The 26,161-nt window shown below is 40.0% G+C and overlaps 2 protein-coding genes and 3 non-coding genes across 6 annotated transcripts; 2 read left to right on the top strand and 3 right to left on the bottom strand.

Annotated features, from left to right (window-relative positions):
* Positions 1-456: 456 nt before the first annotated feature.
* LOC114360754 (phenoloxidase-activating factor 2-like) lies at positions 457-10,407 on the bottom strand. Of its 2 annotated transcripts, XM_028315544.1 has the most exons (8): positions 10,042-10,345; positions 8,783-8,887; positions 8,171-8,277; positions 5,840-5,845; positions 3,391-3,614; positions 2,346-2,524; positions 1,456-1,620; positions 458-649 (listed from the first exon to the last, which is right to left on the bottom strand). In XM_028315544.1, the coding sequence occupies exons 1-8, from the start codon at positions 10,051-10,053 to the stop codon at positions 485-487; spliced, it is 963 nt and encodes a 320-aa protein (XP_028171345.1). In that variant the 5' UTR covers positions 10,054-10,345; the 3' UTR covers positions 458-484. The 2 variants fall into 2 exon arrangements, with proteins under 2 accessions (XP_028171346.1, XP_028171345.1); XM_028315545.1 differs by lacking the exons at positions 1,456-1,620; positions 2,346-2,524; positions 3,391-3,614 and adding exons at positions 3,659-3,823; positions 4,586-4,764 and having other exon boundaries at positions 457-649; positions 5,616-5,845; positions 10,042-10,407.
* A 4,333-nt stretch (positions 10,408-14,740) lies between these two features.
* On the top strand, positions 14,741-14,812 carry TRNAM-CAU (transfer RNA methionine (anticodon CAU)). The gene has a single exon. It is a non-coding gene; the product is annotated as a tRNA-Met (tRNA).
* A 1,073-nt stretch (positions 14,813-15,885) lies between these two features.
* On the bottom strand, positions 15,886-21,645 carry LOC114360755 (phenoloxidase-activating factor 2-like; the record flags this gene model as incomplete). The annotated part of the gene is made up of 3 exons (XM_028315546.1): positions 15,886-16,710; positions 20,740-20,904; positions 21,427-21,645. Coding segments are annotated over 3 exons (552 nt in total), but the record flags the coding sequence as incomplete, so codon positions are not given.
* TRNAM-CAU (transfer RNA methionine (anticodon CAU)) lies at positions 17,562-17,633 on the top strand. Its single transcript has one exon. It is a non-coding gene; the product is annotated as a tRNA-Met (tRNA).
* On the bottom strand, positions 18,553-18,624 carry TRNAM-CAU (transfer RNA methionine (anticodon CAU)). Its single transcript has one exon. It is a non-coding gene; the product is annotated as a tRNA-Met (tRNA).
* Positions 21,646-26,161: the final 4,516 nt, after the last annotated feature.

The following is a 26,161-nucleotide window of genomic DNA, read 5'->3' as shown; positions in this document are numbered from 1 at the left end:
TTATGGAGTAATATCCCAGAGACGAAATAAAAAAGGAAAGTACCTAAGAAACAATTTCTGGACGTCCATTAATTGAGAGAGGTGCTTTTGGCGATTTAGACCGGCGCACGAAACGATCGTAGTAACACCACTAGGTAATCTATGGGGTATTTGTGTCAATAAGGTTTTCTCTCTCTCTCTCTCTCTCTATCTGTGGTGTAATTAATCAGAGTTTTCTTAGGGGCGTCCATTAATTGAGTGAGGTGCTTTGGCCATTTTTAGACTTCCACCCTCATTAGTGAGATATCGTGAGATTTAGCTAGACCCTCTCCCCTCTGTCTTTAATCTCACGAGAGATTGTCCAATTTTGTTAATTAACTTTGACATAACATCACGAAAAAAACATAGAAAAGACTAGCTAATGTCAATTGTACAAACTATTTATACCTCCCGCTTCTCTTCGGCCTCCATCTCATAATTAAAAGACAGTGTTCCAAATAAATATTTAATATCTAGCGTAAACCATCTCGTCGCCAAGCCCGACGGCGGCCATCTTGTCGTCGATAAAGTCCCGGATGACCGACGTGTCGGCGTACACGCCGGGCACGCCGCCTCCACAGCCGACACCCCACGCCACTATACCGGCTTGCACGAAGCGATCGGGCTGGTACTGCAAAATGAATTGATTTTAGTTGCCATTAAAGTCCGGTCGCCGAGCACGTAGAATTTCGTCCAATGACCCCAAGCTACCCATCCTTATCGCTCGCGCGTAATTATATTGCTGTCGCGACTGTGCGACGGGCGGCGAGTAGGCGAGCGCGACAGCAATATAATTATGTACTCGGCGACCGGACTTTAGCTGTAGCCGACATAGCCCGACGGATTAGGAAGCTGAAGTGGCAAATGGGCAGGGCACATAGTACGCAGAACTGACGGCCGATGGGGCAGCAAGCTTAGGTTATGGAGGAGGCCACGTACTGGAAAGCGCAACGTAGGACATCCATCCAAAAGGTGGACCGTCGACCTCTAGGTAGGAAGGAAGGACGGCGCTGGATGCAGGCCGCAACCAACCGGCCATCATGGAAATCATTGGGGGAGGCCTATGTTCAGCAGTGGACGTCCTATAGCTGAAACATAGAGATGTAGAGAGATACCAACTAATGCGCTGAGTTCGAAACTCAGTGTCGCATTAGAAATTCACACACACAAAGTAAACAAAATAATATTTTGCACATATTATGTGCTCATTATCCACTGCAGTATCAGTACTCAACGTTCGAATAATCTTTAGGACTACGCAAGCAATGTAAACTGTTTACATTATGACGTCGCTGCTGTCATCATTGCTTACACGAGCAATGTGTTCTGTTTTTGGGCACATTGCTGAGACACCGGCCACGCCCCCTTGTCTCTCTCCCTTTAGTTTCTGTGATCTGTGAGCTGAAAGGATGATGAATCTCTTCATTGGTCACTTACCTGCATTGGACAGACCAGCGCTGACCCCCCATCGCCTTTACAAGTGTCGACTCCTGGCTCCCCACCAGCGCACATGAAGCTACGGTGCAGCTCAAATATGGCGCCCAGACGAGTGCTCCTCAGCTGCTTCTGACAGGTGCTATGCCTTACTACTGGAACCTCCACCTGGAAATATAGATGATTAGGCTAGCGCCAATCTTTGAACTCCTCCTATGTTTCGTTGCGGGTCCAATGACAGTTTAACTTTCCCCGAGACAAACTTGACCATCACTGGTTGGGTTTTATTAGCGGTCAAGCTGTAGATCCTGGCTACACAAAAACAAAGTGCTAGCGCCATCTAGCGGTGAGCTTGAATAAATTATTTATAAATGTGGTGTTACTCCAGATCTTCGATTATCCTAGTTTTTATAGTTTTCCCTTTATGTGGCCATTAAACCCTAACTCTGTACCAAATTTCAGCTCTCTGTGTTTATGGGAAGTACCAGTTCTATTTTGATGATCATCAGTGAGTGAGTGTCATAAATGCGAAACTTTGCTTTTGCTAAACTTCGGAACTAAATGACCTACAGACTTGATATTTTGGATTTTAAGTATATAGATTACTAGATGACGAAAATTTCTGCATTCTAGTCTTATCCAGAGGTTCTCAAAAAGGGGCCTGAAAATGTGGCGAAATGGTTCCAGTATCTTTACTGGAAGAGTACGGCAGTGTTTGCTTCGCGCTCGACTTGGCGGGGATTTGTTCAGCTGGGGATTCTCAGATGGTTCAAACTTGGAGTGCAAGTGTGGTTGTGTTCCTGTGTGACACTGAGTAGGTTTGTTGTCGACATGACATGAAGAAGACTGAGACTAAAAATCCTGATGATAAATACAAATGCCTGTAGTTTTACCTTTTTAGGGAGGCTCTGGAAGGTGTCATTGGTATACCGCTTGCCATACCCAGACGCGAAGCACCTGGTGCCTTCCACCTGGAGCCTCTTGGGAGGGGGGAGGCATACCACGTTGATGTGGGGGGCGGGGTCCACTGGGGAGCTCAGGAAGAGAAGAGCCGCATCGTAGTATAGGGTTCCTGTGGAATTAATAATACCTATAAATAACTAGCTTTTCGCCCGTTGCTTCGTCCGCGTGAAAAAAGGGCTGTTTTTAGGGTTTTCTCGGAAATTATTAGAATTTTTCTCGTCGCAAAAACCATCCTTGGACTTGAACAAACATTTAAAATAAAGAATTGGTACCTGCTNATTAGTACCTGCCTACCACGATAGCCGAACAGTGAAGGGGGGGGGGGACTAGCCGACTCAATATCCGAGGAACGCGGGTTCGTATATCGCTTCCGCTTGACTATTGTGGTGAGCCCACTTGTAACAGATTTAAGGGGCTAAAAACGGCCAACATTATCATGACAAAGGTTGAAATATACTGCTTGAGTTCTGTTGAGGGATTTTGCTTGCGCAGGAGTTTCAGTGCTGTCCAATCTACCAGAGGCAGATGGAGGATTATCCCTTAATCGCTTTATACGACATTGCTACACCCTAAAGAATAGGGGTGGTCTCATTCTACTATCGGAACCATACAGCAAAAAATAACAGTATAAACGGGAGTATTCCCACCGCTGCAACTTCTGTGTAGCCAGGATCTACAGCTTGGCCGCCAATAAAAACCCAACCAGTGAAGGTCAAGTTTGTCCCGGGGGAAAGTTAAACTGTCGTATACCAGTATTTCAGGCCAGGCCGTTAGGGCCGGAAAGTTCTTGAGTGGCGACCACGGGCTGGAAGACGTAGCGTGGGCAGGCCTCATACTAGGTGGACCGACGATCTGGTAAAAGTCGCGGGAAGAGCCTGGATGCGGGCAGCGCAGGACCGTTCATTGTGGAAAACCTTGGGGGAGGCCTTTGTCATTTGGCTGAAACGAACGAACGATACCAGTAGATATAGTTACCTCGAATGAAATCCTTGTGAACCTCAATACTACTGACGTCTCTATCCTGATGAGGGTAGAGTTCCTTCGTAGAGCCCATGTCCCATTCCCCTGCTCGTACCCTCAGCGTATTAGCCTCCGCCGTGACTACGTAGTGGGCAGCAGTCAAGACCACCCTCATATGGATCAGAGAACCTCCTCCAAGAAACACGTTGAACGTCTCGTTTGAGTCATCGCTAGCTGGTNATAGCTGAAATGATGATGATGAATCTCTTCATTGGTCACTTACCTGCATTGGACAGACCAGCGCTGACCCCCCATCTCCCTTACAAGTGTCGACTCCTGGCTCCCCACCAGCGCACATGAAGCTACGGTGCAGCTCAAATATGGCGCCCAGACGAGTGCTCCTCAGCTGCTTCTGACAGGTGCTATGCCTTACTACTGGAACCTCCACCTGGAAATAACAGTATAGAAACGATAAGTGATCTCACTCGATTATTTCTACAGGATATCGCAAAACTGATTACTGATCCTGAAATTGCTTCACGAGCTCCATCAAACAGTATCAATAATAGGTTACAGGATAAATTGGATCTTCCAAAACCAGCTACCGTACATTTAGTACAGCCACATAAATATTAAAGGTGATATTTTTTAAATTAAATAATAACCTCTTAAAATAAACTCGTAAAATTGCATTCATAATTAAATAGTTATGGAAAACATTCAATTTAGTTCTTTACTTGCTACTAGCTTTGGCCCGCGGCTTCACCTGCGTGAAATTCATTTTGTCACAGATCTTCATGAATGTTATTCTGAGTTATTGGTTAAAAACAATAAATAATGTAAAACTTTCATCAATTCGTAACAAACATTTAACACCCATAAAATATAATATTAGTATAGTCTGGTCCGTGAGCGAGCACGTAGAATTTTGTCCAATGACCCCTAGCTACCCATCCTTATCGCTCGTGCGTAATTATGTTGCTATCGCGCTCGCACACTCACTGCGGGTGCCAGTCGCACAGTCGCGACAGCAATATAATTACGCGCGAGCGATAAGGATGGGTAGCTAGGGGTCATTAGACAAAATTCTACGTGCTCACGGACCGGGCTTTAGGATGTGCTATACCTACATTAGTGCTCTTCCAGTGGAAACAGAAGATTACTTAAATGACCTGATGATGAATGTACAAATGCCTGCCTGTAATCTTACCTTTTTAGGGAGGCTCTGGAAGGTGTCATTGGTGTACCGCTTGCCATACCCAGACGCGAAGCACCTGGTGCCTTCCACCTGAAGCCTCTTGGGAGGGGGGAGGCATACCACGTTGATGTGGGGGGCGGGGTCCACTGGGGAGCTCAGGAAGAGAAGAGCCGCATCGTAGTATAGGGTACCTGTGGAATTAATAATATAAATAACTAGCTTTTCGCCCGTTGCTTCGTCCGCGTGAAAAAAGGGCTGTTTTTTTAAGGTTCTCCCGGAAATTATTCGATTTTTTCTCGCCGTAAACTTGGACGTTGGACTTGAACAAACATTTAAAATAAAGAATTAGTACCTGCCTACCACGATAGCCGAACAGTGAAGGGGGGGGGGGACTAGCCGACTCAATATCCGAGGAACGCGGGTTCGTATATCGCTTCCGCTTGACTATTGTGGTGAGCCCACTTGTAACAGATTTAAGGGGCTAAAAAACGGCCAACATTATCATGACAAAGGTTGAAATATACTGCTTGAGTTCTGTTGAGGGATTTTGCTTGCGCAGGAGTTTCAGTGCTGTCCAATCTACCAGAGGCAGATGGAGGATTATCCCTTAATCGCTTTATACGACATTGCTACACCCTAAAGAATAGGGGTGGTCTCATTCTACTATCGGAACCATACAGCAAAAAATAACAGTATAAACGGGAGTATTCCCACCGCTGCAACTTCTGTGTAGCCAGGATCTACAGCTTGGCCGCCAATAAAAACCCAACCAGTGAAGGTCAAGTTTGTCCCGGGGGAAAGTTAAACTGTCGTATACCAGTATTTCAGGCCAGGCCGTTAGGGCCGGAAAGTTCTTGAGTGGCGACCACGGGCTGGAAGACGTAGCGTGGGCAGGCCTCATACTAGGTGGACCGACGATCTGGTAAAAGTCGCGGGAAGAGCCTGGATGCGGGCAGCGCAGGACCGTTCATTGTGGAAAACCTTGGGGGAGGCCTTTGTCATTTGGCTGAAACGAACGAACGATACCAGTAGATATAGTTACCTCGAATGAAATCCTTGTGAACCTCAATACTACTGACGTCTCTATCCTGATGAGGGTAGAGTTCCTTCGTAGAGCCCATGTCCCATTCCCCTGCTCGTACCCTCAGCGTATTAGCCTCCGCCGTGACTACGTAGTGGGCAGCAGTCAAGACCACCCTCATATGGATCAGAGAACCTCCTCCAAGAAACACGTTGAACGTCTCGTTTGAGTCATCGCTAGCTGGTGCAACCCTGGAGAACAAGAGATTATGTTTACTGACAGTAATACATATATAGTTCCAAAATACTGAACTGTCCTATGCATGACATTGACAGTGGGGCGCAACCGTCAATACCGGATCGCTGGTTCCGATTTTTGCCATGTTGGAAACCATATAGTTGAACGATGGTAGCGCCCCTTGTCATTGAGTTTGGTGGGACAGTTCAGCGTGGGTCATCTATACAAGGTGTCCCAAAAAGAAGTGTCAAGCTGAAGCCCAGAGGTAGAGCATCACTAGACTACCCGAATCACCGCGACTTTAGATAGTTTTCGAGATTTCGAGTTATGTTTTTTTTTACAACATACAGGATTTTTAGTTAACATTCATGTTATCCCATCCCAACTAATATTATAAATGCGAAAGTAACTCTGTCTGTCTGTCTGTTACGCTTTCCCGCTTAAACCTCGCAACCGATTTTGATGAAATTTGGCATAGAGATAGTTTGAGTCCCGGGAAAGAACATAGGATAGTTTTTATCCCGGTTTTTGAAACAGGGACGCGCGCGATAAAGTTTTTCTGTTACAGACAAAATTCCACGCGGGCGAAGCCGCGGGCGGAAAGCTAGTGGATGTTAAATACATCTGAATCAGCTACGCCTAGTATTTCATCTAATAATAATTAAAAAATCAGGCATTTAACTTGACTATTCGCGCCATAGTGACCAAAAAAGTGCCTAAGCACAGAAATTTAAAATAATCTTAACTTCTATGAAAAATCGCGGAACATACATGGGGGCGATTTGGATACCCCTAGTGATGCTCTACCTCTGGGTTCTTACCTTTGGCTTGACACTACTTTTTAGGACACCCTGTATATAACGTGATTAGGTCATCATAGCAGACTTATCAACTCGGAAAGGGATCAACACCGTATCGCCTTTCGCGCGCTGTCAACCGCGAGGCGAAGCGTTTACATTACGGTGCGGATACGAGTAGGCGCACACCGTTGATTTTTAGTTGGCCGATAGTTGTGCCCGATTTCAAATTGTATGAAGAATCGGCCAAATCGAATCGGCGTAGTGTGCGCACTCCCATACATGCCCATACTGATCAACAGCCCGACTAAACTATCGGCCGACGAAAAATCAACGGTGTGCGCCTACTCTAAGTGTGAGTTGCAGTATGGAGTTTCATACAAAGAATACTGATCCACATGCATGCAGCCCGCATTTCATTATTTCATAATGTTTTTCCTATTACGCGGGCTACACGCACATGGAACGTGGATCGGGCACACAATACGAAATCTTTGTTCTGCGTGCAACAGCAGCGTGATTTTACACGCACGCGGGCCAATCCGCACGCGTGCCGAAATCTGCATTTCAGGAAAAATCCATTCAGATCTGTCCCAGGCGTCCGGGGTGCGTCCGGGTGGGGTTTCATTTGTAGTCCGGGTTTAAAATCTTAGTCTTAGGCCTCAGCCTCAAGTTTAGCGGGCAGCGGGGCGGGAGCGGCGGCGGCGCGGGAGCGGGGCGGGCAACGCAGACCCGTTCTCGAAACAAGCGGGCAGCTCGCGCGGCGCTTTAGCGGCGAAGTGTTGTGTTCGGGGTTGTGTTGTCGAGATATTTGTTTTTATTCGCAAACGAAATGTCTGAACAACGGCGACAATTTTATTTCGATTCAAATTTATTCCTAACGCTCGATTTATTGTGGGCAAAAGAAGGAGTGCGCTGCCCGCTCGTTGCCCGCTCGTTGTCCGCTCCCGCGCCGCTGTTTTCGAGAACCGGTCTATTTGATTTTACGCATAAGATCCTGCCGCTCCCGCGCCGCCGCCGCTCCCACCCCGCTGCCCGCTAAACTCGAGGCTGAGGCCTTAGGCCGATGCCGCACGACACGACTAAGTAACCGCCTCTGTGGTCTAGTGGTAAGACCACCTGCTTCAGACGCAGAGGTCCCGGGTTCGATTCCCAGTGGGGGCAGATTTTTCTGTTCGGTTTGATTGGTGGCAGGGCTTGTTCTAAGTCCGCCTGGCTAGCTACCACCATCTTACCTAAGTCTGTCGCCATAACAACAATGTTAACAGCATTGTTGTGATCCGGCAGTTAAGAGGTAAGATAGCCAGTTCCTCCGTGGTTGAGGATTCCGGGTGAAGCTCGCTTGCACCTTCGGCCTGATCATCACTTACCATCTGGTGAGATACAGGCCAAGAGCTTCCTCGTTGTGGATAAAAGATAAAAAAAAGTTTTAAAAAAACCTATTGACATGTTCGGGTTCGGTGCTCTGTGAAATCCGGGGTTTTCACTCGTCTTATCCTGGTTGCCTTTTAGAGATGGCAACCCTAGGAAAAAGGCACTTACTTGAATATGACGACGTTCCACGGGAACTCCCCATAGCCAAGCCATGCTTCACCATTGTCGCTTTGCAGGCCGAGATCCAAGCCTTGCACCATACCGGTACCACACTCCTGAAATAAAAAAATAAAGACTAAACAACAAAATTAAAGGTCTTAAAAAAGGGCACTAAAACTTCGGCGTCTGTCTAAAAACGTATTTTCTTGGGGTTGATTTTAAAATTCGTTCGTTCGTTCGTTTCAGCCGAAAGACCGGCACCTCTCGCGACCTTCACCAGATCGTCGGTCCACCTAGTGGGAGGCCTAGGCCCACGCTACGTCTTCCGGCTCGTGGTCGCGACTCAAGAATTTTCCTGCCCCAGCGGCCATCAGCTCTTCGAGCTATGTGCCCCGCCCACTGCCACTTGATTTTAGCGCTAAAATCTATTTTAAAATTACTCTTTATTAATTTCTTGCTTGTTACTGGACCATGTTGCCAATATAATTGGTCATATCTACTAAAACTTTTAAAGTATTTTTTTCAAACCTGTTCAGTTTTTTTACTGACAGAGGTTTGCGGTAATAACAAACATGTCAAAACTTTTTTGAAGTCAGCTGAAAAAATAAAATATTAACTCACTCGTGGGGTAGTGGGAGTAGGAGCTAGCCCTGTATTGTTAGGAGGTAGTATAGTCTGCGCGTGCGCCACGTACGCACAAACTGCTATTACCGCCAGCCAGTACATCTGAAAAACAAAAAAATATAGGATTACTAAAAAATATTTATCAATTTTTTACCCAGCATCTGTCTGAATTAGACAAGTAAACTTAGGCTTGGTTGCACTATCTTACTTTAACTTTGACAAACGTCAAAAATCTGTCAAGCTCCATACAAAAAGCACCGGTTATCGTCATAATTACTGTCAAAATAAGATGGTGCAACTCACCCTTAGATTTCTTGGCGGGAAAATGAAACGTCAAGTTAGTTTCTTTTTTCAAAATCATTAGACTGACTGCAATGATGGTAAAACTGGTAAAACCAAAATAGTCCAGTCAATAAATGCTTTAACGACGGTGTAGAGAGAAATCCGTGGAACACAATTTCTGACCTCGGGACTTTATTTAGACTAGTTAGGAGGTGAGGTGAACATAGCAAATGAGCCGGCGGGGAGAGGGGGGTTTAAAGGTACCACTTTTCGGTTTTTTGCTTAATCCTCGGAAACTATGCCTCCTAGTGACCTGGCTACTATGAACCAAAAAAAGCTTATTTATACAATTTGCTACAGGTGAGATAGTCAAGTTTTTCTATATCTTGTATAGTTTTCGCGGCATCTGCTCTAGAAGGTCTGTAATATTGGAAATTTTATTTTTGTCTTAAATGTTCCCATCAGGAGAAAATCGACTAAATCAACATTGAGCAAACATTATAGACATGCGAGAGCATATTAAGCCCAGTTCCAGGGAGGGGACTGCACCGTGCGTATATTTAGACGAACCACTTGGTGCCACTTTTGACTCCTCATCACTCAAAAACTACTGTGCATTAACACTTCAAATATGGCTCATGTGTTGAGACTTGCAAGATAAACATCAGCTTCAAATTTCGTAAATATACCTCAAACGGTTATTTAGGTATTTACGGACTTGTGCTATGTTCACCTCCTAACTAGTCTAAATAAAGTCCCGAGGTCAGAAATGGTGTTCCTCGGATTTCCATCTATAATGCTTTATTGACTGGACTAAAATGAAACAAATCAGTGCAGAGCAACCAACATCACTTCTAATTATAAGAGAAGTACCAATTTAATTATTAGCAAAAAAAATTATCTACTCTACTTCAAAATAAAACTTACAATTTATTGCTAAATTACAAAGTATCTAAATAAATAAATCTACTCACCTTTGCCAACATTTCGATGCGTGCTCACAGTCCTTCCTCAAGACTCAAGTGAAACTTGTTGTAGTCATACCTACCTAACCAAGTGAGTATGCTGACGTCATTTAATTTTCCCTGTACACTGGATATACCAGCATTGGATCTGCTATCTTTTGGTACGGGAAAATCCGAAAGTGCATTTATAGTTAGGGATGTCAAGTGCTCGATGAAAAATATCGATGATAGTGGGTCAATAACAGACGGATGTCGATAGTCGATAAAACACTATATTTTATCGACATGAAGCGACAATAGCCCAACAGTGTTCACCACAATAGTCAAGGGATTCGAGATTCGAGGAATGAATGAGTTCGTTTCCTGGAATCAGTTGTGAAATAATTCCTACAATTATTTTTTCAAAAGTATTTTAAATTAATTGGAAACTCCGATTTCTAACCTGTATATCTTCGTGGTGCACAAAACAGACAGGTGCGAGCTTAAACTATGGTGTGTATCAAATAAAATTAAGAATAAAGTTAAAACCGGCCATGTTCGAATTGGGCTCGCTCATATGAAGGGCATATTTAAGGCATATCGAGCAAAAAACAGCGTAATAATCACGTTTGTTGTATGAGCCCAATAAAACATTTATTTTATTCTTCTTCTTGTCGTGTCAACAACAAACCTACCCTACACAGTGTCAGCCCAAAACACCGCTACAAGAGTGGCGTTGTCAGTAGCATTCATTCAATTTTCCTGTTTTTAGTATTTGTAGTTAGTGTAGGTATTTAAATACATTAATTGTAAAAAATTTGTTAAATTCAGCTTAAATTGATATCATGACATGGTCGTCATCAAGTTTATTATAATTTTAAGATGGATGCGTCATACGGAACTAGCTTCTCGTCATAATATTATTAAACTATCTTTGCGGCCGCGGCTTCGCGCGCGTGGACTACATTATCTACATATTTTACGGAACCCTATTTTTTTTCCAAAATAAAATTTAGCCTATGTTACTCGTGGATAATGTAGCTTTTGAATAGTGAAATTTTTTTTAAAATCGGTCCAGTAGTTTTTAAACCTATTCATTACAACTAACCAAACAAACAAACAAAGTTTTCCTCTTTATAATATTAGTGTAGATTTTCCTTGTTATTCGATAATTATATCGACGTTTTAGTTCTTGTTTTTGGTTCAGTCGATAGCACATCAGCTGTTCATTTCTAGTGTAAAAATCGCCCCTATTACCAGGAGATAAGGTACCACCAGGGATGTTATGGATATCCTAAACCGTAACAGAAACTTTCAGGTAGGTACCTATACGAAATAAAAAAATATCCGTAACCGTAACCGGTATAATATTATTAATATTATATCCGTAACCGTATCCATAACTGAAACTACATACCTATCCATAACATCCTTAGGTACCACAGTGTTTATCTTTGTCCGTACAAAAACGAGTTATCTCACTACCTAACTGGTTTGCAGTGACAAATGCAGAATTTTAATATAAAAACTCGAAATTAATGAAATATTGCTATATTATGAAGTAGCGATTGAATAATAATGACTTTATATGGCACTGACTACATACATGGTGTCAAAGATATGAAAAAGAGTCTAAACTGTTTTTAAGTTTTTTTTTTGTCTAGATGTTAATTCTTTTTTTTTTCTCCTTAATTTTGGCACGGTCATAATAGGACACCGTGTATACATATACCACCAAGTTTTGAACTTCAAGCCTATGCGCAGATCATCGACTTTTAGTTGGGCGATAGTTGGGTCGGGCTGTTAATCAGTATGGGCATGTAAGAAAGTGCGCACATTACACCGATTTGGTATCGGCCGATTCTTCATACAAATTAGAATCGGGCTTAACTATCGGCCAACTAAAAGTCGGTGATCTGCGCCTAGGCATCATTTATCATCAGGTCGAAAAGCAATCATTGTTTAACACAGTGTGCCCTATAAAGGGTTGCACTGAACATGATTATTAGAAACAGAAAAATATTTATTGCTATAAAATAAAAATATACTATAGCATTTTATTGACGCCACGGGTTCTAAATAAGTCTAAACTGAATTAGTATGGAATTAAAAACACATTATTTTAAAAACGGTCTTTATTAAGGCAATGTAAGTACAAAATTATAAAAAATACAGTCGGTTGTGAGTCACTTGATATTATAATGTAACAATATTACAATTATAATGTATAAAAATTCTATATTATTATTATTTACATTGAGTGTGAATTATAAAACTAAGAACATTCATGTCTATAAATCTACATTTGAATCATTTTTTCATCAAATCCTGTTTGACTGAGGATACTCGAGAACTGTGAACGGTAAGGCCATATTAAGGTCATAGCACACATATCAACCCGGAAAGGGATCAACACCGTATCGCCTTTTGCGCGCTGTCAACCGCGAGGCGAGTCGTTTACGTTACGATGCGGATAAGTAAACGTTGCAGAACGGAATTTCATACTAATAATGCTGTTCACCTCGAGTTGATACGGTTACGATCCGTTTCCGTGTTGATAGGTGTGCGTCCTTTAAAGACCACAAAACTTTGTCTTTGGAGCCTGACTTAATAATTAATATCATATCATAGAGTCATTTCCTTCTAAACCTTGAGTTCTAGCATGAGCTGTGAAAAACAAAACTGTAACAAAGACCACAATACACCACAAAACTTGACTTTATCGCCTTAATCACACGCACCGAGCAAACGGGCGAGACAGTGCTCTCGGCCGAGTACTCGGTGTGAATGAACATTACGCCGAGTGCTCGGCCGAGCGCTCGAATATGTGACTCGCTCGCCCAACTGTCTCGACCGAGCAAACATTTTACTGTCTCGCCCGTTTACTCGGTACGTGTGATCAAGGCTTATCTTTGGAGCTTAGTATCTAGCGTAAGTCATCTCATCGCCGTATCCCTTGCCGGCCATCTTGTCGTCGATCCAGTCGCGCAGGACGGACACATCAACATAAACGCCGGGGGTGCCGTTCTCGCCGCAGCCGATGCCCCAAGCAACCATGCCGGCTTGCACGTAGCGGTCGGTCTCGAACTGCGAAAGAAAGAACAATAAGTATGACGTGTTTAATAAAGCTTCAACCACACCAATGCGTGCAGGTCGCCATCGCCGGCGCGATTGAAGGCGAATGACAGGTCGTGTGTCAATAACAGAGGGCTGAGTGTGTCTTTTTTTATTGCGCTGATTCTGCTCCACGCTGTTGCTGGAGCCTATAGTGGATGGTATTGTTTGTTTACAAGTTTACACGTTGTCACTATTTTGTTGCAATTTCTTACAAAACTTACGCGCAAAAAGCAAATCTAGTATGTAAAATCATCAAACTTCTAATGCTCGTAACTCAGTTCTGACTAAGTTTAGAGGTATACATGCCATAGTAAGTTTGGTTTATTACACTATATTGTAATCAAAAAACAAAGTTTGGTCGATGGCCGCGCGAAAAAAAAAAGACGACAATTTCCGGCATTGTCTTTTAATGTCATTTTTTGAACTCACACTAGGCCCTCTGTTATTGGCCTTTGATCGCGCCGTGATGGCGACCTGCACGCATCGGTGTGGTTGAAGCATTACAAACACTTCTGGGTGTAACACGTCAAAAAAAGACGCAAAAGTTGGCTGGCAAGTCAACATACTTAATTGAAGGACGAAGCACACTTATCAACCCGAAAACGGATCGTAGTCGTATGAACTCAAGGCGTACTGTAACGCACACTTATCCGCACCGTAATTTAAACGTCACGCCTCGTGGTCAAAGGCGATATACGGAGTTGAACCCTTTCCGGATTGATAAGAGTGCTTAATGCCCGTTTTCACCATTAAACCCTAATTTTTAAGTGACCCCTATGGTAACTATACCTATCAGGAATTTTGTTTTCCTAAGGGTCACTTAAAAATTGGAGATTGATGGTGAAAACGGGCATAAGACCTCTATACTGAAGTAGTCATAGCAGCCGTCCAGGCAGTGGCGGCGTAAGGCGTAGGCGACGTGGGCCACCGCCTACGGCCTCGCGGAACAAGGGGCCTCGCGCATCAAAAAATTTGAAAAAATGTATCAAGGTGAAGATGACAATATCACAATACGACTATAAATGCAAACATTGACTATTAAATATAAATTCTTGATAGCTAAACAATGTAGTTAAAAAAATATATTCTTTTCCAAACAAATTCAGCCATAATCAGACACAAATTTAAGCAACAACACGGTTTTAAGTGACGAACATTATTCTTTGGCGCAATATTCCTTTAAAAATAATCACTGAATCAAGAAATCAGAAACTGTCAATGAATAGACCGTGGACCCGTTTTTTTTTTTTTATAAAATCCGTCTTCAGGTCGCCACAGAACAAGGCCTCGCGAAATCTGTCTTGCCCACATCAAATTTAGGTCTTGCCCCGCCACTGCGTCCAGGCAGAATGCTGCGATTCGCATCCCCCATAAAATTGCACATGACAATAAAAAATTTGAATTCGCACAGAAAACTATTTTAGAAGAAAATACAGTCATTTCTTAATCATTGGATGAACATTTAACGACATCCATAATTAGTGCATAATATAATTTTTCATAGACAATATATCATTACTGGCACTAACACATCACTATAATCTATACTCGTTAAAAACTCAAAGACGTTTGAAGTCACATCCTATACTATAATTTCGCCGCTTCACACACAAGCAGAGTGGCGCAGTGGAAGCGTGCTGGGCCCATAACCCAGAGGTCCGTAGAGCGAAACTACGCTCTGCTATAAATAGTAATCATTTCTTGAACAACGCTTTTGTTTTAATTTTTGTTTTTATTTATTGTTTNGGATATCCGAAACCGTAACAGAAACTTTCAGGTAGGTATACGAAATAAAAAAATATCCGTAACCGTAACCGGTATAATTATTATTAATATTATATCCGTAACCGTATCCATAACTGAAACTACATACCTATCCATAACATCCCTAGGTACCACAGTGTTTATCTTTATCCGTACAAAAACGAGTTATCTCACTAACTGGTTTGCAGTGACAAATGCAGAATTTTAATATAAAAACTCAAAATTAATATGAAATATTGCCATTTATGAAGTTGTGATTCAATAATATATTACTATATGGCACTGAATATACATACATACATCGTGTCAAAAAAATTAAAAAGAGTCATATCTCTGAAACTGTTTTTAAGTTCCCCTTTTTTTGTCTAGATGGTCATCTTTTAGTAAGTAGGTATATTTTCTCCTTATTTTTGGCACGGTCTTAATAGGACACCGTGTATACGAGTACATAGTTATGCCACCAAATTCTGAACTTTAAGCCTAGGTGCAGACCATCGACTTTTAGTTGGCCGATAGTTGGGTCGGGCTCTGTTAATCAGTATGGGCAATGGGCATGTATGAAAGTGCGCACATTACACCGATTTGGTATCGGCCGATTCTTCATACAATTTAGAATCGGGCTTAACTATCGGCCAACTAAAAATCGGTGATCTGCGGCTTGGCTAATCATTTTAAGCAATCGAAAAGCAATTATTGTTTAACACAGTGTGCCTAAAGGGTGTCACTGAACATGAATTAGAAACTGAAAAATATTTATTGATATAAAATAAATATTGTACTAAGTACTATAGCATTTTATTGATGCCACAGGTGCTAAATTAATCTAAACTGAATTAGTATGGAATTAAAAACACATAATTTTAAAAACGGTCTTTATTAAGGCAATGTAAGTACAAAATTATAAAAAATACAGTCGTTTTTGAGTCACTTGATATTATTATGTAACAATATTACAATTATAATGTATAAAAATTCTATATTATTATTATTTACATTAAGTGTGAATTATAAAACTAAGAACATTCGTGTCTATAAATCTAAATTTAAATCATTTTTTCATCAAATCCTGTTTGACTGAGGATACTCGAGAACTGTGAACGGTAAGGCCATGTTAAGGTCATAGCACACATATCAACCCGGAAAGGGATCAACACCGTATCGCCTTTTGCGCGCTGTCAACCGCGAGGCGAGTCGTTTACGTTACGGTGCGGATAAGTAAACGTTGCAGAACGGAATTTCATACAAAGAATACCGTCCACCTCGAGTTGATACGGTTACGATCCGTTTCCGTGTTGATAAGTGTGCGTCCTTTAAAGACCACAAAACTTTGTCTTTGGAGCCTAACTTAATATCATATCATAGAGTCATTTCCTTCTAAACCTTGAGTTCTAGCATGAGCTGTGAAAAACAAAACTGTAACAAAGACCATAATACACCACAAAACTTGACTTTATTGCCTTGATCACACGTACCGAGCAAACGGGCGAGACAGTGCTATCGGCCGAGTACTCGGTGTGTATGAACATTACGCCGAGTGCTCGGCCGAGCGCTCGAGTATGTGACTCGCTAACCCAACTGTCTCGACCGAGCAAACATTTTACTGTCTCGCCCGTTTACTCGGTACGTGTGATCAAGGCTTATCTTTGGAGCTTAGTATCTAGCGTAAGTCATCTCATCGCCGTATCCCTTGCCGGCCATCTTGTCGTCGATCCAGTCGCGCAGGACAGACACGTCGACATAAACGCCGGGGGTGCCGTTCTCGCCGCAGCCGATGCCCCAAGCAACCATGCCGGCTTGCACGTAGCGGTCGGTCTCGAACTGCGAAAGAAAGAACAATAAGTATGTGTCTAACTAAAGCTTCAACCACACCAACCTTAGATACGACAATGGATACGGTGTTGATCCCTTTCCGGATTGATTTAAGCGTGCTTAAGACCTATACTTAAGTAGTCATAGCAGCCGTCCAGGCAACATGCTGCAATTCGCATCCCCCATAAGATTGCACATGACGATAAAGAATTTGAATTCGCACAGAAAACTATTTTAGAAGAAAATACAGTCATTTCTTAATCATTGGACGAACAATTAAAAAACTTATGGCTCGGAAACGTGGCCTCTCACTATAGGCCTTATACAGAAGCTCAAAGTTGCACAGCGTGCTATGGAGAGGGCTATGCTTGGTGTTTCTTTGCGAGATCGAATCAGAAATGAGGAAATCCGTAAACGAACTAAAGTCGCTGACATAGCCCGACGGATTAGCAAGCTGAAGTGGCAATGGGCAGGGCACATAGTGCGCAGAACTGACGGCCGATGGGGCAGCAAGGTTCTGGAATGGAGGCCGCGTACCGGAAGGCGCAGCGTGGGACGTCCACCTACAAGGTGGACCGACGACATCGTGAAGGTAGCAGGGAAGCGCTGGACGCAGGCCGCTACCAATCGATCAATGTGGAAAGCATTAGGGGAGGCCTATGTTCAGCAGTGGACGTCCTATGGCTGAGATGATGATGATGGACGAACAATTAACGACATCCATAATTAGTGCAAAATATATTTTTTCATCGACAACAAATCACTACTGGCACTAACACATCACTATAATCTATACTCGTTAAAAATTCAAAGACGTTTGAAGTCACATGCTATACTCTAATTTCGCCACTTCACACACAAGCAGAGTGGCGCAGTGGAAGCGTGCTGGGCCCATAACCCAGAGGTCCGTAGAGCGAAACTACGCTCTGCTATAAATAGTAATCATTTCTTGAACAACGCTTTTGTTTTAATTTTTGTTTTTATTTATTGTTAAAAAAAATATTGTACAATCAAAAACTTTGGGAGAAGTAAAATAGTGTAATTTGTGGGTCTTAACTTTGGAAACTATGCAACATGATTTTTGGTCTCTTTTTTATTGTTTTAAAAAAGTTTTTGTCAATCAACTTTGAGAGAAATCAATAAAAAATATCGTAATCTGTGGGCCTACCTCGGGAACTTTAACTTGAACATCAGTAGTTAAATGTTTAGTTAGGTTTGCGTTTGTTGTAAAACATCATCTGTTCATTTAAATAAATAAATAAAAAACTGTTAAATATCGAAAAAATCTTTAAAAATAAACTGTTTCATCAGTACATTCTTTTTCTACCGCTCTTAGTATTTTTTAAAAAATTTTAAACCAAAAAACCGTTAACCCCTCATAATAAGCCGATTGATGATTGTTTAACCAGTGGGCTCACCAAAATAGTTTTTATTAATTTAGATTTTTGTCTAAATCTAGATCTTAAGATCAGTTCTAAAAACCCATTTTCAGGGATGAATAGATAACGGCAACTGTTTTTTATTTTTCCGAATATTTTTTTTAGTAAAAAAAAATTATTAACAAAAAAAAAGAAACCTCACAAAGCAGCGATGTAGTTCTAAAAGAGTCAACCTAGAACTAAATGGTGTAAACAAAAAAGAGGGTGTGAAAAAAATATTATTTATTTATTAGCAATTTGTAAATACAAATTACAGGGACCTCGTGAAAAAATGTATTTCGTAACCCAATTTTCTTGACGCGTTGATGTTATATGAGATTTTAATAAAATTACTAAAAAAAATCTTCTTAAAAAAACTAAAAAAAAATAAAAATAAAATAACGCGAAAAAAAGACCTAGAATTCTAGGTTCTTAGCAGAGCGTAGTTTCGATCTACGGACCTCTGGGTTATGGGCCCAGCACGCTTCCACTGCGCCACTCTGCTTGTCTGTGAAGCGGCGAAATAGGGGACTGTATACCTCTAGTGATTAGTCAATTGAGATACTTTTTAGAGCTTTTTTGCTTCCTTTTTGTAAATAAAATAATTTGCAAGATTTGATGACAATTAATATGGGACAGGTGAAACTAAATAAAAATTTAAACCCTTGTCACGAGTCAGTTGAGATACTTTTGAAGGTTTTTTTTACTTCTATTTTTAAATTAAAATAACCATGTTTATACTTCAGTAGCAAGAATTTTATAAGTTAACTGACCCAAAATCTTTAAGCATGTTCTCAAACATTTTGACAGGTTTCATTCAAAAAATAAAGTTTACGAACATATTATACAGTGTGAGTCACGTTAAAGTGTACATATGAAAATAGATGAAACTAGATCTATTTTTATCGACAAAAAAGAGGTCAAAAAATTTTTGAGATTTTTTTTAAATTTTTTATAGATTTTTTTTTCTTCCAATTACTTATTGTAAAGAAAACGTAATAACTTTTAAACTAAGCGATATATCCTGATAAAATAAAAACAGTAATAATGCTAAATAACAGGCGATACTAAAAAAATACATACAATACACAAAAAATGCCAACAAGTAATAAAAAATGATACTTTTTGAAAAAAATCTGCTTAAAAATTCGTGTTTTTTTGGTTATTTGATAAATTTCTCCAAAAAATGCCCCTATAACAGGTGGTTTTTATTGTTGTGTATTATTCTCTATCGTATTATCTTTGTAAAACCAAAAATCGCATGTCTCTATCCCTATCACAACATTTGCTATGATCGTTTGAACAAAGGCCTGCCACAACATTATTCTCCGCTACAGGTAGAGACAATTTTAATTTTAACTAAAATGCTTATTTTACTTCGAAATCTTTTGTTTTCACTTGAAATCTAACTTGTCTTTATCAAAATTACAAATCTAGAGTCATTTTCAGTTTCGTTGTTAACGAAGCGTTGAATGGCGCGCCCGGAGAGGCTTAGTTCAAACGATCATAGCAAATGTTGTGATAGGGATAGAGACATGCAATTTTTGGTTTTACAAAGGTAATACAATAGAGAATAATATAAAACAATAAAAACCACCTGTTATAGGGGCATTTTTTGGAGAAATTTATCAAATAACCAAAAAAACACGAATTTTTAAGCAGATTTTTTTTCAAAAAGTATCAGTTTTTATTATTTGTTGGCATTTTTTGTGTATTGTATGTATTTTTTTAGTATCGCCTGTTATTTAGCATTATTACTGTTTTTATTTTATCAGGATATACTGATTAGTTAAAAAGTTATTACGTTTTCTTTACAATAAGTAATTGGAAGAAAACAAATTCTATAAAAAATAAAAAAAAATCTCAAAAATTTTTTGACCTCTTTTTTGTCGATAAAAATAAGTCTAGTTTCATCTGTTTTCATATGTACACTTTAACGTGACTCACACTGTATAATGCTGTTGAAAACTAAAATTTTAAAATTACTAATGATAAAAACTATTTACAAAATAAAAAATTGGTTGATGGAAATGAAAGACGACGTTGAGGATATGTTGTATTATGTATGAATAATGTTGGTGTTGATGCTGATAGTCATGAAAAAATTATAATGATGAGTTGATGAAATGTTGGTGATGATGATTAGTGTTGTTATTTTGGTATTTTGTTGTTTTTGATGATGATTTCAATTTGTATTGTTTTCATTTCTGGCACCATGGTGATGATGATGAGAAAGAGGCTGATGATTATAGCGGGGGTGATGATGATGATGGTGATGATTTAGAGGAGAATGATGATGATGACTTACCTCAATCATGATGGCGGATATGTTGTTATTGATGATGATGGTGTAGTGATGATGATGAATTGATAATAATAATGATGAATTTGGTGATGGTGATGAAGGTGATGATGTTTATAACGATGATGTTGACGTAGGTGATACATACTGATAGGGAAGTTGATGATGACAGTGATGATACCAATTATGTAGTTATTGCTGTTGATAGTGATGAGAAAGAGGCTGATGATGATGATTATGTAGGTGATGTTAATGATGATAGCTTTGATGAAGTTGGTGATATTACTGATGTTTGTGATAAAGAAAATGATGACGTACCTCCATAGGACAGACGAGCGGCGAGCCTCCGTCTCCCTTGCACGTATCAATACCAGCTTCACCACCAGCGCACATGAAGCTTCTGTGCAGTTCGAACAAACGGCCCAGACGCGTCTTCCGCAGGAGACCTTGGCATGTGCTGTGCTTAACTACTGGGAGTTCCACCTGGGAATAATAAATATATTTACTAAGATTTAGTCATTTTTAGGTTATGCGACAATAACAGATGGCCTCTCACTATAGGCCTTATACAGAAGCTCAAAGTTGCACAGCGTGCTATAAAGAACAAAAGAACTAAAGTCGCTGACATAGCCCGACGGATTAACAAGCTGAAGTGGCAATGGGCAAAACATATTATTAATAGGCTATAATTTGTAAGGATATTGAGTTTATTGGCCAAATTACAATGATGAGTGCTATGTTAGTCAGTTTTGTTGCGGCAAACTAAATTTCACGCAGGCGTAGCCGCGACCAAGAACTAGTCAAGTAAAGAAATAATAATATTTCTAGGAAACATTTCAGGCGACTGATCTCTTCAAGAAATATCTATCGAATGAAGCAATCGGCCGACTTTAAATCGGCGGTCTGTGGGCACTGAGAGCCCAACCCGACTTTCTAAAATATCGGCAGAGGAAAAGTCGGTGGTCTGCGCCTAGGCTTACCGCAAAAGAAAAAGTTTTCACTCACCTTCTTCAGAATAACCTGGTACCGCCCAGCCTTCCCGAACTTGTCTTTCCCCCAGCCCGAAGCGAAGCACCTGGTGCCAGCGGTCTGCAGTCGTTTGGGAGGCGGGAGACAAGCCACGCCGATGTTGGGCGCCGGGTCCATGGGCTTGTTTAGGAAGAGGAGAGCGATGTCGTAGAATAAGTTGCCTGAAAGATGGAAAAGAAATGTTAAGAAGAGAAGTCAGTCATTCGTTCTACATNTGTTATGGTACCATTGAGCTGGTCTGATGGTGGAGTCAGGAGGTGGCCATAGTAACTCCTAAATGAAACTGCAGAATCACATCGAATTTGGGTTCGTTGATTTGTCTTTTCGAGCATTTTAGTACTAGATAATGTCCAGGGTCCTGATGATGGAGTCAGGAGGTGGCCATAGGAATTCCTAAACGAAACGGTGGAACTTTATCGAGTTTGTGTTTGTTGGATTTGTCTTTTCGAGCACTTTGGTGCTAAATTGTATTGTAATTGAACCAAGGCCAGAGCCTTCTCAGAATCTCAGAAGACTGAGATACTAATAATAAAAAGTGTAAAATAAAATTATAATATTGAAAAACTTTTTTAAAAACAAGCTTTTATTCTGAAATGCAGTTGTACTAAAACGAAAATAATAATTGTACTTATGCAAACATAAAGAGGAATAAACTCCATGCGTGATATACAAGCTTTCGAAATTTTTTTTTCGTTTTATTATCATGTGTTAACGGATTAACGATTAACGTTAACTTGCGTTAAATCTTGCTAAATGTAACGTTTTAACGTTTAACGAAGTTAATTTTTTTATTAACGGTTTAACGATTAACGAAGTTAACTATTTGATTAACGGTGCCCAGCTATGCCTAAAATGAATGAACGAACGGAAAGAAACGAAAAGATGAATGGCACGTCAAAAAGACAAGAATTTTCAACGAAAATGTTAGACATATAAGTCCTGTAAACTATGCTTCCTAATTTTATGCACTTTGCACCCTTGTAATTATCTCACTTCCTAGATAGCTTTCATATACTCTAAAAAGAGTAGGTAAGCTTGGACACTATCTACTACTATTAAAACTATAGGTTTAAGTAAAAAATCCCAGCAACAATTAAACTACTTACATAAGTAGGTACTTTTGATTTTGCTTTGGTACTTACATGAACAATTATTTTCAGTTTAAGTATTGATCTTGAAAAAGAAAATCGTTAAGTAAATATTGAAGCACAAATCCAATTTAGATTAAATTTTACTCTAAGATAACGTACCTTCCAACTTCGTAATAAGACCCGATAAAATGAGACCCGTAAAAAGTAATGAATTTCCTGTTTGGTTTTCAAATCCACTAAAACATATATTCAAAAACAAAGATAGGGCTTGGACACATTGGAAAAAGTACGGTAACTTGGCTGATTATAATGAATTTACCATTCTTAGACGTAGGTTTAAGAAGCTAAGTAAAAAATGTTTTAATGAATATATAGGAAAAGTAGAACACCACATACAAAGGGATCTGAAAACATTCTGGAAATATATCAATAACCGTAGGCAGAAGGCTGGAATACCTAATTTAATCAAATTTAATGAAAACGAATCTGATGACCCAGTAACAATATGTGACTATTTCTCAAACTTTTTTGGATCAGTGTATGAAACAGGTAGCATTGATAACTTGGATCTGAATGACTTACAGTCATCGTCTGTAAATAACGTAAGTATTTGCAACATTCATATAACGAAAAGTACTATCACGAGCGCACTTGAGTCGTTAGATGTCACAAAGAGTACGGGACCTGACAACATTCCACCACTTTTCTTAAAACTCACAGCCGAGTCCATAAGTGAACCCCTCTTTATACTTTATAATAAAAGTCTAAGGGAGGGAGTCGTACCTCAGCTATGGAAAACAGCAAACATAACACCCATATTTAAAAGTGGTAACAAATGTGACGTCACAAATTATCGCCCTATTTCTCTTCTATCGACACTAACAAAGGTACTCGAAAAGCTGGTTCATAATGTTGTTTATCCGCAAATTCACAATCTTATCATCCCCCAGCAGCATGGTTTTGTGAAGGGTCGCTCCACTGTAAGCAACCTTTTGATTTATACTAACTTTTTGTTTGAAAGTATGGACAAAAGAACACAAGTAGATGCGGTTTACACAGATTTCTGTAAAGCTTTCGATAAGGTGGACCACCGCATCTTACTACAAAAGATTGCTTACAATGGAATACGTGGAAATCTGCTTCGCTGGTTCCTGTCATATATTGAGAATAGAACTCAGAAAGTGGTAATAAATGGTTACTCCTCTAATCAGCTGAATGTCACGTCTGGAGTGGCTCAAGGCTCAATCCTAGGACCATTTTTGTTTGTTTTGTTTGTAAATGACATAGATATGTGCTTCAGAAATTCTCAATTTGTACTCTACGCTGACGACCTCAAGGTTTATAGGAGAATTGAATCCATACGTGACTGCGAAAAGCTTCAAGAGGACTTGGACCGTCTGTCTGCGTACTGTGCTAGTAATAAGCTGCACCTAAGTCTCGCTAAATGCAAAACCATAACCTTTACAAAAAAAAGGTCAACCATCAACTTTAACTATCAATTGTGTTACACTGGCCTAGAAAATGTTTCTATTATAAAGGATCTAGGCCTGCTTATCGATTCTAAGCTACATTTTGATGTTCATATTTCTACTGTTGTGAGTAAGGCATTCCAGATGTTTGGCTTTGTTGTAAGAGCTAGCAGTAACTTTAAAAAGGCATCAACCTATCTTCTTTTATATAAATCACTGGTCAGGTCTCAGTTGGAATATGCAAGTGTCATCTGGAACCCTCTCTACGCTAAATATGTAGATCAGTTAGAACGTGTGCAACGCAAATTCCTTAAAACTACTAATTACAAATGTTTTCATGCGAAGTCCTCTTATGAAGTACTGTTGCAGAAGTTCTCACTCGCGTCGCTCGAGGCTAGGAGACATTCTTTAGACCAAGGTGTATTGTTTAATATTTGTCAAAATAAACTTGACTGTAATGAACTAACTAATCAATTGCATTATCGCGTCCCTAGCCGGTCTCAACGTATCCGTGACACTCATGTACATCGTTTATTTATGCCCAGATCATGTCGAACTAATGCCGGAAAGCGGGCCCCACTTCATCGTCTTATGGAGTCATACAATACATATTTTGCAGATATAGATTTGTTTAACCCTTTTCTTGGCATTGTGCATTTAAAGATACGTTGACCAAAACAAAAATTTGGGGGAGAAACCAAAAACTATTTTCAAATGTTTTTTTAATATAGCGTTAGCCCAAATACTACAGATTGTGTTACACAGTATAGAATCGCTACATGCTGCACGGATTTAACAGTAATATGCAAAAAGTCAGACCGTTGACAGGCGTCTACGCACCTGCTGATAGTTTTTATTATTTTCGGTGTTTTTTTTTAAGAATATTGGTGATTATTTTTAGTAATATGGATAGTAAATAAATGTTTCTTGATGATAGTGCTTTTTTTTCATCCCAAAACTTGTATAATTATTCTTGTACGATGCGGATTGTCCGAATGTATCTCTAAATGCACATCGTCATATACGTAATAATTTACTTTCAATTTTGAATGTATCTTTAAAGACACATTGCCAGGTTCTCGTTGACATTATTTTATTACTTTTTCATAGATTTTATCGCATAAAAAAGGGATATGTTATTAGTTATTAATATTTAAAGCTCTAAAATAAAATATGATGATGTGAGTTTTAATTCATTTACTAAACAATCGTTGTGTTTTGGACAACTTAGTGCTGCAGCAACAAAATCAGGCGCGCAAAATGCTGCTTATGGCTCCAAAATCTCGAACCAGGTCGAAAGTCAGTAGCGGTGACACTTCAGCTGATGAATTAGAAGCCGCACTTAGCCTCCTGATTCTCTTGGGTGGTTTTCTTCCTACTCCAACCAACCCAAATTACCCCAAAAAGCGATCAGTCTGTCCAGGCTGCTGCATGCTTCTGGTTATAAAGCTGGTGATTGAAGAATTTTAGCCAGTTCGACTGCTGCATAGTTTCCCTGAGAGTTCCAGAAATCCTTTTCCGCTATCTTGCGTTTCCACTGTAAGTTGGACATCTAATTATCTTCAATCAAAGACGTGAACACAGTTCGGTACCAGTTGGCATCAATACCCCTAGTATTTCTTTAATGGTCTTGCAAGATTCCCATGTGTTTTATCTGCATTTGCTTCTCCTGGATGGTAAGAGGGGTCTGAGTTTCAGGAGGTACTCCAACGACGCTTATGGAGTGGTGGTCATACATCCAAATGCAGCTATACTTGCAAGGCGTTACAGACTTTGAAGTGTTTTTTTTACTTTGTTTTCAGTTTTTTGTAAAAGATATTTATTTTTTATTTATAAAATAGTGAATAGCTTAAGGTTTTGTAGTAATTTTCATTTAAATAACTAATTTCTACTAACAAATAAACCATGTTTTAATTTACTACAAAGCTGGCAATGTGCACTTAAAGATACATACTATATTTCCAAAGCTACATACCTAAGATTTTTTTTCGTATTTTTTACATGATTTTTAGTCGTCATAAATCCAATATTTATAGTGTAAATCACAAATATTAACCAAAACCGTCGTTGCCAAGTATAGGGTTAAACTTACGCCAATAGCTTTTAAAAAGGAAGTACGTCTTAAATTGGAGGAATTTATGTCTTAATTTA

The sequence above is a fragment of the Ostrinia furnacalis genome, unplaced genomic scaffold (genome assembly GCF_004193835.3).
Source record: "Ostrinia furnacalis isolate ACB-3 unplaced genomic scaffold, ASM419383v2 OfSCF5165, whole genome shotgun sequence".
Lineage (NCBI taxonomy): Eukaryota > Metazoa > Arthropoda > Insecta > Lepidoptera > Crambidae > Ostrinia > Ostrinia furnacalis.
This window is presented reverse-complemented; position numbering and strand designations above follow the sequence as displayed.